General features: G+C 43.2%; 1 protein-coding gene across 3 annotated transcripts in view; it reads right to left on the bottom strand.

Moving 5' to 3' along the window:
* Positions 1–20,000, bottom strand: part of dab2ipb (DAB2 interacting protein b) — a 94,749-nt gene that overhangs the window by 49,529 nt on the left and 25,220 nt on the right. For 2 of the 3 annotated variants that reach the window (XM_035527709.1, XM_035527710.1), the window contains exon 2: positions 2,939–3,048. In XM_035527709.1, coding sequence (XP_035383602.1) covers positions 2,939–3,048 — 110 coding nt within the window. Of the gene's footprint in view, positions 1–2,938; positions 3,049–11,579; positions 11,704–20,000 lie in introns of those variants that run through there. The other variant, XM_027004296.2, reaches the window with a different exon arrangement.

Genomic DNA, 20,000 nt, shown 5'->3' with positions numbered 1-20,000 from the left:
TTCCACGCACATGAGGTGGGGCAGAAGCCCACATACGCTGGTCTCAGTCCAGCTGCTAAATCCCCCGCACTCTGTCGTTTCCTTTATGCAGCTTCTGAAGACAACACAGCCAGCCTGGTTAGTCCTACTGGCTGAGGTGGTCATAGCTGAAATCAGTTGTGTGTTCCTGATCTTTTGTAACATTCTTAGTAGGAAGAGAGTGAAATTGCATTAGCAGTGGCAGCTTGAAATGACAGAAATGCTTGACATTTAACATTTGAATTGTTTGCCTGGGAGTGTGTGTCTCCCCGTGTTTCTGAGGTATGTCATTTCTAGCAGTGCAAAAGTTGCTATCTAGCCAGCAGACAGTAGTTCTTTGAGTATGTTATGTAGTGCAATGTGTTTTATCTTTATTAATAAACAAACAAAATCACTTAGCTATACACACACACACACACACACACACACACACACACACACACACACACTGCACGCTAACCCGCTACATCATAGCCCAACATCTTATCTACATGTTTCTGTCCAACTTCAAAGTCCTGATCCAATCCTAGGCTTTCTCTTTCAGGCTCTGCTGGAGAAAATGTTTAACATACAGAGCGGAGTCAAAGATGAGTCACCAGAGACACGTCACGATAGTTCAGTGTCAGTGAATAAATAAAAGCTCATTTTAAGAGCGCAAGTGAAAATCTAAGAAAGATGGATAATGCCAAGTTCCAGCCATGTCTGACTGGGGGTTACGTCTTCTGTTTAATTACCAAACTTTACTCCGTGAAACAGCAGCGCAACCCCAGGGAGAGACGACATCAAAGAATAAAGACCACAGTAAATTCAGTGGAATGAAATGTGACCCCAGAAAAAGAGCTTCTGTGCATGACATCAAAGACTACCACATCAGTCAGAATCGAGACTGAAGCAATCCTCTTAATTTTGCTCTAATGGTAATGTGATAGGCAATACTAAGGTCTGGTGGCTTATCTAATACGCCTGACATCATTGCTTGGCTTGTTTAGCTGAAGGTGGCACTCAGATCTAACAACACAGAGGGCAAGGTGCCCAGAAGCCATGAACTGGCACACATATAAGGACACGAACAGCATCGCGTCTGCTTACTTCTGTTCCCCCCCCTTGAGTCCCTCCCAAAACTTCAGCCTCAGGTCTCTTGGATGCTGTCATGACTGTTCACACTGAATATGGCTTCATCAGCCACTTTATTAATAACTGCTTTTCTTACGAAGGAGACGTGTACACACAAGCGTGCAAAATGGCTGCAAGCCTGGAACTGAATTCAACATTAATATAAGAACCTACTTATATAAGTTTGAGCCAAGCTCTTTATTTAGATGGCATGTTTTGATTCAGTGTCATTGGCGTTTGGGGGTGACCACCATCATCTTGTTTCACCATCATCTTCTGTATGGGATTCCAGGACAAAACAGTGTTCTTGTTATGCATTGCATCTGTATAGCAGGCACAATGGTAGCGATGCCAATTACAACTCATTTAATATACCCTCATTTAAATCATCTTACAAACTTTAACCTTTAAATGTCTTTGAATCTCAAAAAGCTGTTTCTGAAATTTGCGTTTACTAGTCTGATACAGGCCAAAGCAGGTTGGCTTCGCCTTTCACAGAATAACAAAGACACAAATGGACTCATTCTGTCTGAATGAAACCAACCATTTCCTCAGGCACACATTTTTGAGAGCTCCCACACACACCCACACACATGCACACAGGGAAAAATTATGAGTCAACACACTAGACATTAATATAAACCGTGAAATCCTGCCTTGCTGTTCCTCACAACAAGCCAGGCAGCAGATCTCAATGTGGGAGCTCTAAATCTGCTTCTGTCCATCTTTGTCTATTTTAAGCTTTCTCCACATTTGTCTTAATGGCTGAAATAAAAATACATGTTCAAGGCACAAGCATGTTTTCATACTTAGAAAGTCTAAACATTGGCCTTGGCTAGAGTTCAGCCTCTAACTTTTAATAGTAGCCACGAAATGTTCTTCATTATTAATAACTTGCAAGAGTCGGAGGAGATTAGAAGGAAGAGACTGATGGCCATAAAGAGGATTAAGGTAAATTGATAGTGAAGCAAATCCAGCTTCAGTTTATACATGTGAGTGCAATACTAGCAACAGCCAGTAGGGGTGACAGCGAGCTGACTACTACTTGAACCCAATGTTTATGAATACTTAAGTTGAAATGGCCATTGTCAAATCATTTGCCTATTTCATTAATTCACTTTTTTTTGTTTGTGGCTTCGCAGTGAATAATCAATATTGAAGTTTAAACGTTTAAGCTGGTTACTGTACAATAAACTGCAAATGCTAAATATCACTGAAGCACGACATCAGAAAATATCACAAAACAGCCAGCAGACAAAATCTATGTGCCATGCGCCAGCTTTCATAGTTACACGCAGAAAGAAGAAATCAGGTAGAAAACTGGTTTAACGATCTCAAAGGTCATTAATTTTGGATTCACAGTCAAAATGGTATATGCTCTCAGGATATCTATAAACTACCACCGATCTGTTAAATAGAAACCAGCCATCTTTATGTGGAAGGATGAAAGCTGGTGTGTGCATTTTGGGAAACCTAAAAACGTAAGCACTCGTCGGGTGCACATAAATGCGTTTATGAGTGCGAATACTTGCTACTAAATTAAACAGCAACACTGCAACTACAATTTAGGGCCTGAAAAAAAGGAAATTTGTTTTTCTCTTTCAGCATTCACTTCAAAATGAGAAACTTTCCGAATTAAACTCTCTCTCTCTCTCGCTCTCTCTCTCACACACACACACACACACACACACTTGCAACACAGAGCAGTCATCTGCAATCCAAACTAACATCAGTTAACATCAAAACGCACGCGTGCACACACACAGACACACATTCACACACACAATTACATTTTCACAGCACTTACTGTCACTCTAAAGGGTGTGGCTGCAGCCGTAGTCTCCATTGTGGGTGGGGCTTTATCAGGGGCGGAGCCCGGCATGCTGCGTCTCCGTCCCGTTCTCTCAGGCGGAGAATCTGAAAGGCAGACAGACATGATGACATGACATAACAACTTCACAACCAACGGGCAGCATCTGAAAGTCCACATCGATTTGAAACCTTGCTGGAGCTTAGCCAGATTTTATGACCTCACTGAAAATGTCCCCACAACAAACATGCAACGTTCTTTTCAGAAAGTCCTGCCCAGACAAATGGTCTAGTTACAATTTCAAATGACTTGTCTTATCTCCATCTGAAGCACAGATCTGGGCATGTCCTCTACTTGCATGTGGACTGTGTGTGTGAAGCGTACAGACAATGTGAGTTAGAGCACATTATCCCCCACACACACACTGTTAAGCTTGTGTGTGTGTGTGTGTGTAAAATGCCTCTCCATGCTGTAAGCAGAACATTTACAGCAAGTTATTCTGCCTTAACCACAATTTCCTGCATCAGTGCTAAAAGCAGGATATGAATCCCCAAATCATTGTGGGATGCGGTCTTTGCTTGTTTTGGTCGGTTCTGGTCCGAGTCCTGCAGTCCAAGATCTTCCACCTCAGAAGTGGACCCCTGGGGCTATGCTTTAGCCCAGAAGAGGCGTGGAGCACCTCATCACTCGGGAGGTGATGGGTGATTAAAGGCAGTGCCAGGCTTCTGAGTGTGTATGCATATGTGTGTGTGTGTGTGTGTGTGTGTGTGTGTGTGACAGAGAGAGAGAAGCCAAGAAGAGACAAAAAAGGAATAACTAAAAAGTACTGTATTATCAGGTGCTGAATAATGGATATATAAATGATTATGTAACTACTGATTATGTACTGATGGATATATAAATGATTATGTAACTGTACTGATTATGTACTGATGGATATATAAATGATTATGTAACTGTACTGATTATGTACTGATGGTTATATAAATGATTCTGTAAAAGTACTGATTATGTACTGATGGTTATATAAATGATTATGTAACTGTACTGATTATGTACTGATGTAACTCCGCATACATCACACAGTAGGTATACATGAAATGGGACACTGTATAGACAGATCAGAAAAGGCAATGTGTTAAAATGCCTGCAATGCAATATGAATAATGCTTACACACACACACACACACACACACACACACACAAACACACTCACACAAACACACACACCACACACACACACACTCACACAAACACAAACACACACACACACACCACACACACATACACTCACACAAACACACACACACACACACACACACACTCTCACACTGACACACACTTGTCCATATCTTACTAGCACCGATAAGAGTTACTGCCAGTAAGTCTTTGTAATCAGTTACAGTGTATGTTTGGTGTTTGTGTGTTTTTTTAATGATTCAGTTCATTGTCTCTCTCTCTCTCTTTCTCTCTCTCTCTCTCTCTCTCTCTCTCTTTCTTTCTCGCTCTCTCTCTCTCTCTCTCTCTCTCTCTCTCTCACACACACACATACACACACACACATTATAACTTCATCTGTTAACGTGCACCGCATTGACTCCAACTGTTTGTATCTTTTTTCCAGTATGTCTACCCTGCATTCTGTCTTCACATATATGCATGTGTTAAAGTCTCACATGTGCAGTTCAGTTATTAAGGAGTACTTTAAGAGAAGACACCTACACTACCCACTCAGAGCTTGAACACATGTTTATATTAGACCTTCACTGTCATCAGTGACTTCCTGATTGACACATACCATCCTGTTTGTCAGAAAGTACAGTCTCCTTAGACCGTTGTTCCCATGGCAACTAGATCTCAGCCCCCAGTGAGAATTTGGAGCACTTTAGCGCACGCTCTCAAGGAAACAATGCCACCTGTCAGCGCATACACACAATGCACTCACACACACCGAAGCTTTACGCAAGACCCCAGTCCTCATGATTCAGAAAGAGTGGTAAGTAGAACGTCAAGACAGACACTCTTCAAATATACTGATAAACACACTACTAACACTTGAGATTTTACTCAAAGCCAGACCCAAACCCCAAGACTGCATGGGTAAAGACCAAAGATTCATCATGTATTTATATGTAGAATAGAATAGAATAGATTAACAATTGCTTTCCATTGTATGGTATTCCTATCACTGACATGACATTATTATGATACAATTTTTAACAATTCTGTCAGTAACTGGAACTTTATTTGCTAACCAGTAATGTTATGTCACGTGTAAAGACAGGAAGAGGACAGTTTGATGTCATACTTGTGACAGAACCTTTTTTAAAAGGAAAAAATGACATATGATTTGAAATAAGTCTGGATTTCATAACAGAGGTTGTCTTGGCAAGAATAGAAGGCACATAATCCAAAAAACATACCATCTGTTCTTGAAACATTCACACACACACACACACACTTTCTTAGTTTTGTACAGCCTAATTGGAACATTCAGCCTTCAGAATGCTTTACAACAAAGTCACAAACAAAAACACACCCTCAGAGGGTCAGAAAACACACTTCCTGGACTTTGGGCAGGAGCATTGTAGTGTTTCCCGGTTTTCCTGTCTAGGACATTCCAAAGCCAGAAAGACAGAACCACATCACCAGACCCCACTGCTCCCGCGCACTTTAACCCCTACGGTTCTGAGACAGGGAGGTTATAGGTCGATTGGACATTCTAAATTGTCCTGTACGAATGTGACCTGTGTGTGTGCACGTATGTCCAGTGATGGTTGGTGCTCTGTCCTGGTCTTAACCTCCTCCCCTTTCCCTGTACATGGTGCCGTCTCCCAGGGGGGGGTGGTTTCTGATAGAGAGTACGCTGTGCACAACTTGTCTTCCTCTTCTCATCGTGAAAGTGTTTGTTAAAAAAGCTGATATCTGTATGTAAAGTGTCCTTGAGTCTGAGAAAGGTGCTATATAAATGTGATGAATAATAAGAATAAGAATAATTACAAGTACTGCAGCTGTGCGGTGTGTGTGTGTGTGTGTGTTTGTGTGTGTGTTTAGCAAGCAGGAAATTTTCCAAAAGGTGGCAGTGTCACAGTGGTGATTCTAATCCATGACACCGTGTGTCCTTGTTATTGTGAACACTTTGTGTGCCCACATTATTGTTTCACTTATCGATAATATCGAAATATTGTCACCACAACGATCAATATTAATTCCATAAAGTCCAGCTTGAATACCATTGAGTGTGTGTGTGCTCTGTGAGACACAAGCCTGAGGACTCAGGGGCAGCTTCAGATGTGTGTGTGTACAGTCAAGTCAGCACATACTAGGAGTCTGTGGCCCAGCACGCCAGTCCCTGCTGGGCTTAAATCCAGGTCCAGAGTTCACGTCACAACAGGAAGCAGGTGCAGTTCACAGAGCCCACAATTCTAGATACTGATTAATCGGACTCAGCCCTCTACACAGTACAGTTAATGTTGCTTTTGTAAAGAATACGAATTTTAGAAAAGCCCAGAGGCTGCTAGATCCCAAAATTCCAGATACCTTGAGGGAATGGATCCTTGTGCTTCGAGGAAAGGGCCAGCTGCCATTCACTTAGGATTCGGGATCAGCAAAGTGCCCAGATTGGATGGTCCATCTCTCACTGAAGGGAAGAGGGAACCCACTGACCTTCCCATCCAGAAGCCTACGCCCATAACTTGTAAACTACTGGTGTGTGCTAACAGAAAATCTCTGTGATGGAGAAAGGGCATTTGTGGGTGGAGGGACATGTGGACAGTGTCACATGCAGGGGTCCTCCCTGGAGGTGAAGGCACTATGATGGAGGCAGTCGATCTCCTAAGAGGAGGATGGTGTGAAACTGTCACTTAAATGAGTGCTCAGGCTGCTATTTCAGGCGGACTCCTTGGTCTGGTGGTCAGAGCTCATGTTTATGTCCTGTCAGGCCTGGGTTTGAGTCCTGGGAAGAGCATCTGCCTTCAGCCTTTGCTACAGTGTCTTCTTCTGCTAAGTTAATGAAACTGAAGCCCAAAGGCAAGAACAGATTCCAGTAGTTACTGACCAAGACTGAGCAGTGAATGGGCCTGGACATATTTTGGTTTATGTAGTCAGTAGGTCCTGCAGCAGGTGACACTCAAGGCGTCTGTGGTAGTTGAACCCTGCTGTGCGCTACAGTACTACTCTTTGTCTTTAGAGTTGCATCAGCCAGTCCTTAAAGGCCATTACCCCGCAAGCAGACGGGTCCATGTCTGTAGACCATTACCCCGCAAGCGGACAGGTCCATGTCTGTAGACCATTACCCCGCAAGCGGACGGGTCCATGTCTGTAGACCATTACCCCACAAGCGGACGGGTCCATGTCTGTAGACCATTACCCCGCAAGCGGACGGGTCCATGTCTGTAGACCATTATCCCGCAGACAGGCCAGTGTCCATTAGCTGGGGTGTCCACTATACATAGAAGCCCATGCTATTTGTATGTGACAAATAAACCAAACTTGAACTATTTCTAACAGAACTACCATAGCGATGCAGTCTGCGTTATTCTGATGGATTAGGCACGTGTTCACACCACGTCCACCCCTCCTCTGTAGTCCTTTTCCAGTTTTAAGCGTTTCTCTTTTTTTCACTTGCAGTTTTGTTTGTAAAAGCAACATCGCCCTTAGTCATGCAAGGCAGTTTAAATCACTTTCAGCGCTCACACATCTCGTTATCGCTATAGCTTTACAAGTTTTCTGTGTAGTTCAGCAAAAATGACAATGCAATTTATTCTAGTCATTAAATCACATTAGGTCTGGGGTGGGAAGGTTAAATGGGTATAAGAATTTACTATAGACAAGTCACAGAGTGAAAAACACAGACTATGGTTCTTTTGTCATTTTTTGTCATTCTTTTCTGCTTTGTTTTGGGGGTCAGTGATAAATCAGGAAATGTTACATTTCCAACAAATTAATTTCATACTGAAATTGTTTGATGTGGATGCATTTTGGGTTACAGAGCAACACACCATATGTATGCGAACTATCTAATTTATTCTTTCCAGTATACTCAGCAACTTGGTATACTCACTCAATGTGCACAGGTACCATAAGTGTAGTATAAGATTCACTTTTATTTTTTGTGATATATCTGTGGTTAGCTACACAGTCAAATTGGCCAAAATAATATTTCCAATCCATTAGACTAACATTCAAGTACCAGTCCCACGTGCACACATGAGTGTGCACGTGCGCACGTGCATGTAGACGTACACCCACAGTAGTTCACTGTCAGAGGAGCAGAATCTGGTCCTTATTTACTCTGTTCAAACACGCATGTGCTGCACATGTGTGGTGGTGTGCGCAGTATAAAGAAGCTGGTGTCTTTGTAGAAGTCAATGTAAAAGACCCCCTACAAACAAACACACACACACACACACACACACACACACATATATATATATACGCACACGTGCACATGCGTGCAAACACACATGCACACAAATGGACACGAACATGCACGCACACCAACACACACACACACATGCTGTCGTAAGTATCTCTGCAATATTACCACTAACGAAGAACAGACTGCATGAACTGATGCAACAGTCCATAAAGACGTGCACACTGTCTGTCTCAGCCTCCGCTGCATCCTCTAATCACCCGCAGCCGTGCAGTGCTCTGCTGCAAACACAGGAAATAAAGACTTTCATGTGTCCCTGAAGGCTACAGTCGTGACAACGCTCAGCTCCGGAGAGCTGGACAACACATGTCCGACGCCAACCATCAGAACGTGGCCAGCTGTCATTAAGAAATTCCTCATTACCAGTTAGCCAGTTGGGCATATAATTTAATATCTATGAATATATGACAATCAGACAATAGTGAGAGGACAGAGCGCAGATAAATGAGACACTGAGATAATAAACTGGAGAACTTTTCCACAGCTACAGACAACTTACAGCTGATATGATAAGGTGAACAGTTTCACGTCATGTAATTTGTCCCTGTATAACCAAAAAGAGAATTTGATACTCTGTTAATACTTAAGTAACCTCATAATCAATGTAAGGATCCTGACTTATGTACACCAATAAATTCTGTCTGAATTGTAGAACAAGCCTAAACAGGTGTGGGTGATCCCTCTTCAGGATGTAAGGTGAAATCGAGAATGAGACGCAGAACGAGGAAGTTAACTGGGGTCATGTCCCATGTGTGTTAACCCTGTGCCACCTGGTGACGCTGCTTCTTTGCTTCTTTGTCCACCAGCCCTTACACAAGCGAGTTATTCTGTTAGACATTAGCTATCGGCTCTTTACCCTGACTTGCCTCATTTCCTCATTCTGTTGCCGGGTTGTGGACTTTGAGCTCTGCTACACTCTATAATCACTGGCTCTGTTGAGGCTCTCCCAGATGACCTAGATCCTCAGTAACTGTAGCTGTAGACTGTGCCGAATTTACTGACTTGTCTAATGCCCTTTTTGGACTGGCACAATGCACGTACATACGCAAAATTCCACATGCGCACATACACATACACATACACGCACGCATACACATGCAGTCTCTCATGTGACCCACGGATGTATCACGGGACTTCGAGACGCCCAGTTTGGCTCTACCCGGGTGAAACAGCACAAGCGGGCCCGGTGCCAACGCTCGCCAGACACTTCCTCTAGAGACGACCCCATCACACTTCCTGGTTTCCCGGCACATGGGTTGGCACTCCATTTACTGGACTATAAGAGGCCTGGGAACACTGTGAGCTGACAGCACATCTTCCACACATAATGCCTTCTGATGTGTGTCTTGGTGGTGTCTGAAAAATGAAAATCGAAGCTGCCAAGTCGTTGAAAGGGCCAATCTTGTCTGGATCTGTTATCCAATCAGATTCCAGAGAAAGAAAGCATCTCACAATTCTCTGCTTAGGAGGGAAAGCTGGGGCCTTGTATTTAAGCAATATAGGCAACTATGTGTGTTTTTGTGCATGTTTGCATGTGTGTGTGTGTATGTGTGTGTGTGCGTGTTTGTATGAATGTGTCTGTGTGTCTTCTTCTATGACCAGCATGCATAAAGATGTTTTATTGTCAGACATTAAGACCAAGACAGAGATGGTTGCAAAGAACCTTTCAGTCATGCAATCAAAAGATCTAATTCCTGAAGGCATTACAAATATTTAGCATATGCATCTGTGTGTGAGTGTGTGTGCATGTGAGCATCTGTGTACACTTGGTACGTGAACGTGGTTTTGTTCAGGCGAGCTCACATCTATCTTGGCTCTTGTGAGTTTTGCATAATCAAATCGGAACTGACGTATTCCTGTGTTGGTTAAAAGCTGATAAGATCCTCACCTCTGCATATGGTTTTGCCGACACAAACAGTCACCTCAGATAACGAATCCCTAGAGCATGTGATCCCATGCAATACAATCTTTCCACCAAACATTTTCAAGCATGACAGGGTTAGTTTAAAGAGAGACAGGGAGAAGCAGAGTGGGAGAGAAACATTCACACCCTCATGTACACTCTCTTTTTTAACAGACACAAAGGGGCTCATCCTCAATAACAATCAGTCCATTGGAAAAGTTCTCCCTAATCTTCTGTCCCATTCTTTTTTTCCTGTTTTTATCAGCAGGCATTCCTGTCGGATGCCTTGGTGGCACTGGCCCAAAACCAACAAACCGATCTTTCTTTCTCTCTCTCTCTCTCTCTCTCTCTCTCTCTCACACACACACACATACACAAACATACACACAGTGCTGGAAAAGTTGCTTCTCCATTTTTCCCATTGTGTAACTCTAAATTAGACAGCATTCAAAGAAGATAATCATCTCTCACGCCTCCCCCCATCCCCCCCCCCCCTCTCTCTCGTCTTCATATTGTATGCAATTCATCTACAATTGCAAGGTTCAGGTCATCTCAGCTAGCTCAGGATCAATTTAGGAGATAAACTCAATTCCCTGCAATAATTAAATAATCTATTAGAAGCTAACTTAAATTGAATTGACCCTGGCCCTAACTGCTGCATCCAAATACCTCATTTACTGTTCCTGATTACAGTAGTGACTTAGTAGCTGACATAATGTCACAGAATGGCTCGGAATGACAATTAAAACAGAATATGAGATCTGGCAGCCCATGTATGTAATGACATGTTCCTGGATAGGCCTTCAAAGCTTACTGATGTACAGAAATCAGCTTTCTAAGCACACACACACACACACACACACACACACATACACACACAGGGCAAGTAACAACTCAAAACAGGCATACATGACATTTGTGGAGTCACCTGAGGCCATTCACTTTAAAAAAACATTCAGCAGCTGGAGGCTCCTTAGAACAATGCTGAGGAAATGTCTCTGTTGTCTGAAGAATGTTCAGAACAGCCCCCCTGTGAATGCTGAAGGTAACACTAATTATTACATCGCTTTATAACTGGATTTACACAGGAAAGTCACTCCGTGCTGGTATTGTATTTGCAAGGTTAGTGTTGCCAGGGTTCAGTTGCCATGTCTGTGTTGTGGTGGCAAAGGAAAGCTATTGCTATGAAGTAGACATGACTCTGAAACATTATTAGTAGCACCGTGCTCCTGTGACAGTAACACCACCACAGCAACTGCTGCTCAGTGGTGCAGGAGCAGCACGGGGAGAGTGTTTACCCTTGTTGCTCGTGGGTCTGGACCTGCTCCTCGAACGACTGCGTTGTCTCTGGAGCCGGTGCCGACCCAGCAGTCGGTAATAGTACCCTCGTCTCCCCGAACCTTTCCGACTGACTCCCGACATGGTCTGCGCACTGCAAACACGCGCGCGCCCACGCGCACGCACGCACCGGTCCCTCCAACCAGGATGCTGCTAAATTCCAAATTACACAACAGGTTCAAATTTGCTGAATCCAAAATGCAAAGCGCACGTTTACTGGAGCAAATAAAAGCTCCTGCTATGGGCGAGTCGGGGTTCGGACGCAGTATCCAAAACTTTACAGATGAGCTTTCTCATCGACCGAATCCATAGCAACAGAAGGGAAGGTCCAACTGGATAAACAAAAGTGGTGGATGAACAAAACTTTCTGTCCAGGTCTAAATAGGCACGCGCTCGCGCGGACTCCCTCCACACAGTCCGTGATCTGCGTGCGCGCTGCGAAGGTGATGGTATGTCATTGAGTGGAAAGAAACCAACAGTACAAGACAAAGTTTCAGGCACGTGGGAAATCCCGGATTGGATCTCGGAAGCGCACGGAAGACAGGAACCCGGCCAATAAGAAGCAGACGACGACTCAGCCGCGCAGCAGCTCGTGGTGACCGTGGTTAGATATGAATTCACGGTTTAAATAGTCGTAGTTTAGAAAAATTCCGCACATTCCAAATGCGCAAAAAGAATAATAAAAATGTGTAAAATGAGAAATGTCAGGTTGATGTCTAAATGTTAAAGAAAATGTTGATGTTCATGCTCTTCATAAAAGTTATTAACGATCAGTTAAGTGATTATATCTCGGTCATTAGATCTTGTTCGTGCAAAGGTTCGTGCACAACCACTGATTTCGTATCAGAAAACGTAGCTGGTCCACCTTTAAAGGTGTCAGGGTCTGAGCACCTGCCGACTGCTGCACGGGGGCCTGAGTCTCTCGCGTGCCGTCTTAACGCGCATCCTGGCTGAAAGGCGCCCGTGCATGCGCGTGCACAGGCCTGCAGCAGGTCTGGTTGATCACAGCGGGCCTGGCGAGCATGACGCCACGCAGCCAGAACTGCGAAGTGAACATAAACTCTTTCAATTTCTGCAGGTCAAATTACTTTAAAAAGTCCAAGTTACGCAGTTTCTGCACTAAAGACAGACGCACAAAAACAGCTATCATTGTGTTGCTCTCACAATTACAGCACCACATTGATTTTGCTGAAATTGTACCGCTTGGTGATTGTTGAATGGTTTGTCTGTCTGGTTTCAAGAGAAAAGTGTAGAGTTCGAGACTTTCAGACTGCAACATAGGGAACCAAGGTTATATTAACAACTACAGAGTTATTAATTGTACCATATATTAACATGTAACTTTTATTATCACAGTTATTTTCTATTCATTTTTTGGCGGGGGGGGGGGGGGGGGGGGGGGTCCCCGCATGACTCCATTTCCAGTGGGACCTATTCCAGTCCAGGGCTTGTTTATATACGCGGTCATAAGAGGCCCAGGCTAGATACTCCAGGCTTTGCCCTTCTCAGCCAATCAGACGCTAGTTGAGGGTGTGGGCAAGCAGCTGAAGTGCAGCTGTAGCTGAGCAGATGGACACAAAGAGACATATATGTACACACACACACACACACACACACACACACACACACACACACAAAGAGATTTACAGGACCCAAGAAGAAGAAATACATATGGGAACAAAGAGAAGGGAGAAACCACTGGAAATGATGTTGAAGATAATGTCACAAAGCAGATGGCCTGAAGGACAAATCGTTAGTGTCTCAGTTTCCATGGACACAATAGCACACATGCCTCAGTATATGTTGGGGTTTGTATGTGTTTGGAAGGGGGATGTTAGATATATCATTATTTCTTTGTACCTTTGTAAGTTCTTAGTCAAATAAAATCCTAGCCAATAAATGTAGTAATCAGTAATCTGCTCAAATCTGCATTTCTAAATGTTCTTTCTGTAGCTTGAACACACACATATACATGTGTACACACATACAGACACCCACAAAGCTGCACACTGTCGCAAAGTTTCTATTTCTTTTTGTCTCTCTCTAACACACACACACACACACACACACACACACACACACACACACACACACACACACACACACACACACACACACCACAGCAAAGCTGTAAACCAGTCAAATGCAGAATTTTGCCTGAGCTATGAATTCTATGCTTATATCTACAAGACTGAGTCTGATACCCCATATCTATCCCGATGGACCCATTGCACACATATCACACAACTGCACTATTCATAGGTGAAACAGTTGAAGCCTATATTTTGTTTGGTGTCACACTCAGGGGCAAATTAAATTAAGGTCATTTCCTGTTCTCAAGACTTTCTCTACACTGACACTCAGGGGACTGACCTCATCTCAGCAACTTTTGAATATATATAATAGATAGACAGATAGCTAGTTGTGTGTGTGTTTGTCTGTGTGCATGTGTGTGTATACGAGCTCTCTGTGTCCACTATAGAAGTTTCCACTAGATAATTTTTCATTTCTTGCCTTTTCTCCCTACAGCTGATATGCCTACCTGAAGATAGCACACACACATGCACACACACTGTAAACAAAATATCATATATAGTAGTGTAGCTCTAAAGTACAATTTATAATAATAGTTATATTGTGGGTAAGGTAAAGCAGCTTCCATTATAATCTTACTAAACCTCGGGTGCATTTTGTGAGTAAAGCTATATGCTATTTAGTCTGTAAGTGCATCTAGTTCACTTTGCTTCTGACATAAGGCGTCAAATAGAACACCTGGGAGCCTATTGGCCAAAGCAGCTCAGGCTGCGATCACCCACGCCATCTGGAGCAGAAAGCAGGAGTAGAGTCGTGCAGCAGGCCTCACAAAACTCTCAACTACTGTAGTCCTGGATCACCAAGCCGTAAGAATGAAGAGACTGAGCATGAGAAATGGGTGGGTGAGTGATGTGGAAAGAAGACAAAGTTTTCTCTGTGCATGTGAGTGTGTGTGTGTGTGTGTGTGTGTGTGTGTGTGTGTGTGTGTCAGGTGCTGGGGCAACTGTGCTGGTCCACCTTTGATCTTTTCCTCTTTGTTCTCCGGTCCAGGCTTTGTTCTGTTGCCCTTTTTTGTCCATTCATCCCCAGGCTTTCAAACGAGGGGTTATGTATGTCTGTGATGGAGGTCTTTCTTTATATTCTCACCTAATAATTGCCCACCAAGACTGCCCTAGAAGACTGCCCTAAAACACTACCCTAGAAGACTACCGTAGAAGACTGCCCTAAAACACTACCCTAGAAGACTGCCCTAGAAGACTGCCCTAAAACACTACCCTAGAAGACTGACCTAGAAGACTACCCTAAAACACTACCCTAGAAGACTGCCCTAGAAGACTGCCCTAAAACACTATCCTAGAAGACTACCGTAGAAGACTGCCCTAAAACACTACCCTAGAAGACTGACCTAGAAGACTGCCCTAAAACACTACCCTAGAAGACTGCCCTAGAAGACTGCCCTAAAACACTACCCTAGAAGACTGCCCTAAAACACTACCCTAGAAGACTAACCTAGAAGACTGCCCTAAAACACTACCCTAGAAGACTGCCCTAAAACACTACCCTAGAAGACTGCCCTAGAAGCAGGGTGGAACACAAATGTCCAAATCATGTCATGTTTGAATTATGGGCCCTTTATGGTCTCACTCACACACCGTAAATGAAACGCTCCAAATGATCTACTTTTCTGAAGAAACACAAAAACTCATAAAGTGAAGAGGAATCAATGTCCAAAACCGACATCATTTATCATACTATTGATGGTCTGTTACACACACACACACACACACATACGCACACACACACACAAACATACACACACGCACACACACATACATACACACACATACACACACACACGCGTGCGCCCCCGCACGCGCACCTGCACCCACACGCGCACACACCCACACCAGCACACACACATACACACACACACACATATACAGACACACACACACACCACAATTGCACTTACACAAAGCTACAACTTATACGAGATAAGAGAACACATAATCAGTTTTAAGATCAAAAAGCACAATGCTTTTTACAACAAAAGGGAACCATAGAACAGAAGGGACTGTAGCTAAAGGTCAAGAGAAACTCTACAGTGTAGACCAGATCAAAGCCCTGTGTGTGCCTGACGCTAAATATGCATCACACCAAACTTCTCCATTCTGGAATATCTTTCCTCGGTTATATAAGTACAAACTGACCTGTCTGCTTACGCAATTTGCTTAAGACAACAGGCTAAAGAAATTACATTTTATCCAGTGACATTCCAGATTTGACATTTTGCCTCAACTGAGATTGGTGGTCAAGCATCATGCTCAGTAATCATTTTATTTTATTGAAGTTTTGAAACTTCTGGAAGATGAGTACAGAACATGGTTATTTCATATTTAGGTTTTAAATTACACTATGAAACAACAAAATATGATACAGCTATATTTACAGTGGTTAAAAAACAATTTGTTAAGAGTACAGCATTAAAACTAATGCTGAATGAGGTGCCATGTTTGCTGAGGATGAATTAGGTGAATTAAGTACACTATTGCTATCTCCATGAACAGGGGCTATGGCCTGTCTAAATGACATGGGAGGTTGGGGAAAATGATGTATGCACTTTCTTTTGCCCTCTTTCTCTTTCACACACACACACACACACACACACACACACACACACACACACACACAAGTAACTTAACAGTAGCCCATCCACTGTCAAGTAATTTCATTAACCTGAGCTGTAGGGGCATTTTGAGAGCAAAGCACAAGGAATAGAGGAGGAGACACGGGAGAAATGAAAGAGGTCGAGTCGAGAGAAATGAGAAAGAGTGTGTTGAAGGAACTCCCAGAGAGAAATGAGGGAGCAATGAAAGGATGGGAGTCAGAGTGTGTGGGAGACGGAGAGGGAGAGTTGGTGTGTGTGGGAGACAGAGACAGAGAGTCGAAGTGTTGGGGAGAGGGAGAGTTGATGTTTAGGAGAGAGGGAGGGGTTAAGTAGGTGTGCTCCATTCACAGGGCAGCATTCTGTCTTCACACACACACACACACACACACACACACACACACACACACACACACACACACACACTCATAAAACACACACAATGAAGAAACACATTTAATCATTGCATAGTTATGTTTAAATAATTTATTAAAATCAGTTTTTGAGGTAGTTATGTTTTATTTATGTCTTAGCTATACAGTCTCAGGCTAAGAGACTTGACAAATTGCACCTGAGGTTGAACCAGAGTTGAATCAGGGAAAACTATTTCTTGTGTGACTGAAATGCATCTGTACAGAGACACTGGATATTTATATTTACTTGACACTTCCATTTACATTTAACAAACTTGTCTTGTCCAGAGAGATTCGGAACCGCTTTACTGTCTGCTTGGAAAACTTTAATTCTTGCGCTAGTAGTGCAAGGCTGGATTCTAAAGAGCCCATCCAGCTGCAAACTGGGTCCAGGGGTCCGGAAGGCTGCTTTCCATAACCACATCATCATGTCCTGCCCAACAAGCGCAGCAAAGCTTTAACTGGGAATATTCTCCCCGACCAGTGGCACAGCCAAGAATTAACTTCGCAATAGGATCAGAAAAAATACTAACTGAAATTGACTTGTAAATTCAAATCGACAAGTGCAATGCTGCAGTGGATATTACTACAAAGAACTGTAGCATACGCAATTTGTCATTTCATTATTTAAGGTATGATGTAGTGTCAGTCAGTCTTTCTACATTAATAGGTACAGGAAATGAAATTCCAGTTCCATTGTTTTTAACTTCTTTGTTGGAACGGAACAGAATTTGTTACTGCTTATTTCGCATTTATCTGCCAGAACATCCATCAGGAGTTCATCTAGCTGGCTATGGCGTTAGAAGAGAAATGGGAAAAAAATGCATGCTCCTGATTGGTTAATCCTGATAGTCACAATAGTAGCTGTTAGCCAAACATGATTATCCAAACTAAGGGCCACATTCATTTGGCATCGGGAGCTTTGACCTTTGATGAGCATCACTGTTGCACAATTACTATGCAAGTTTTACTTTACACGTACAGAATTTTGATACTATACTGTAATACGGTCAACTCCTATCAATAAACATTTGAAACTGTCATAAAGTATCCACCCCAGAAGCTATGTCAGTATCCCCAACACTTCACCAGAGCACTATGCAAACCATATCCCATATGGCAGCGAGCAGATGGTTGCAGTTACCACTCCGAAAGGGCAACAGGGGCCTTTCTTTCCATAAGTCGTTTGCCGGTTCTGATTTTTCTGGCGATGCAGCGAGCCCGGGGAATCTCGGACGCTCCTCCAAGCCGACTTTTTGCCATCAGGATTCATAAACTCAGTGATTGTTTTTCAGGAAGGACCCTGCTTTGCCTAAGCCACTGATAAAGACATTTCCATAGAAACGAGCTCGTGCAGAAGCTCAAACGTGACACTCACATGATGATTCCTGAACGGAAGCGTCTGGACTCTTCACCGCACTGCTCTCTGCTTTATAGTGGGTGCTGATTTCCATATGCGTCATGGTGAAAGGTATTTAAATGTGGTCTGGTCATAGCTGGGAGTGTGGAAAGCGCTGTGTTTCACTTTATATGTATAATAATACATATATATACACGCATGCGCACACACACACACACACACACACACACACACACATATATATATATATATACACGCACGCGCACACACACACACACACACACACACACACACACACACACACACACACACACACACACACACACACACATATATATATATATACACGCACGCGCACACACACACACACACACACACACACACACACACACACACACATATATATATATACACGCACGCGCACACACACACACACACACACACACACACACACACACACACACATATATATATATATACACGCACGCGCACACACACACACACACACACACACACACATATATATATATATACACGCACGCGCACACACACACACACACACACACACACACACACATATATATATATATATACACGCACGCACACACACACACACACAACACACACACACACACACACACACACACAACACATATATATATATATACACGCACGCGCACACACACACACACACACACACACACACACACACACACACACACATATATATATATATACACGCTTTAATTTCACCAGTTATGTATAAGGCATTTTATTTTACCATCTGTTTAGTCTGGAATGACTCTGGTCTGGCTAACGGTCAGGTCCCAGGACAGGACCAGGTAATCAGGTAATGTGTGCGCTGACCACCACAGAAGGCACAAAAAGGGGGAAGAGGAAAAAAAGAAAGTGTGATAGCTTTGAGCCTGAGGTCAGCCGCACGTGACCCGCAGTGACCGCTCATACTGAACATCATCGACAAGGCAAACGACTGAATGGAGAATGATGAGGTTCTTCGGCCTGAGATTAAAGATGATATGGTCCATTTTTTGACAGAACACTTTAAACTAAATTGTACTCACAGCCAGATAGCTATTAGTAAGTAAGAGAAAAGAACATGATCTCTTTGACAGTTCTGGGCTCAGCAGTCAAGCTGTATTAACCTGTCGGGGAACTTCTCTCCGAGGAGGTGATCCGCCCTGCCTGTCACCTATTCATTATTTATTTACTAATCTGCATGCATACACAGAAAGGTAGGTTAGGCAAAGCATGCATGGGTGAGTAAGTGTGGTGAAAGCTAGAAAGATCTGTAAAACCACCTACAGCACCTTCAAGCTGCATATGCGTCTGGAAAATTGGCCCACGTGGTCTCGTTAGACTCCTGATAGCAGAAGCGCTTCCATCTCTCATAGTTTAGTGCTTGACTTCTGATGTTAAAAGCTTTAAGCTTTGAGTATGGGCAGCTTGGCTCACATTCTAACATATTCGGTGCTTTCAGAATCGTAAGTATACACTGTGTAATGGGAATATTTAGTCTATGAGCCATTTAATGGCACACCGACAAAAAAAGACCACTTAAACTCTACTTTAAAAATGGTAAAAGCCAGTAAAAGAAGTTACCGTGTGGTTGTCATGACGAAGGTAGTCAAGGTAACATGCTGCAGGTGGCATATCAGTAGGATGTCCGGTAATTACAACTTTGTTTGACCTTTGAAAGAACAGTTTGAAAGAACAAAACTATAGAGTACATTATAAAAAGAGCTCCATGTTAAATCTGCAAGATGTCTAGTTTAACCTTTAACAACTGCTGCTAATGACGACTGGGCAATGTCTCTTCTGTACACATAGTGCCATCTTCTGGTGAGTCCCAGGAGTAGGGTATATACACGCGCGCACACACACCCCCCCC

Source organism: Electrophorus electricus, chromosome 6 (assembly GCF_013358815.1).
Source record: "Electrophorus electricus isolate fEleEle1 chromosome 6, fEleEle1.pri, whole genome shotgun sequence".
NCBI lineage: Eukaryota > Metazoa > Chordata > Actinopteri > Gymnotiformes > Gymnotidae > Electrophorus > Electrophorus electricus.
Note: the sequence above shows the minus strand (reverse complement) of the source record. Positions and strands in the feature narration are given on the sequence as shown.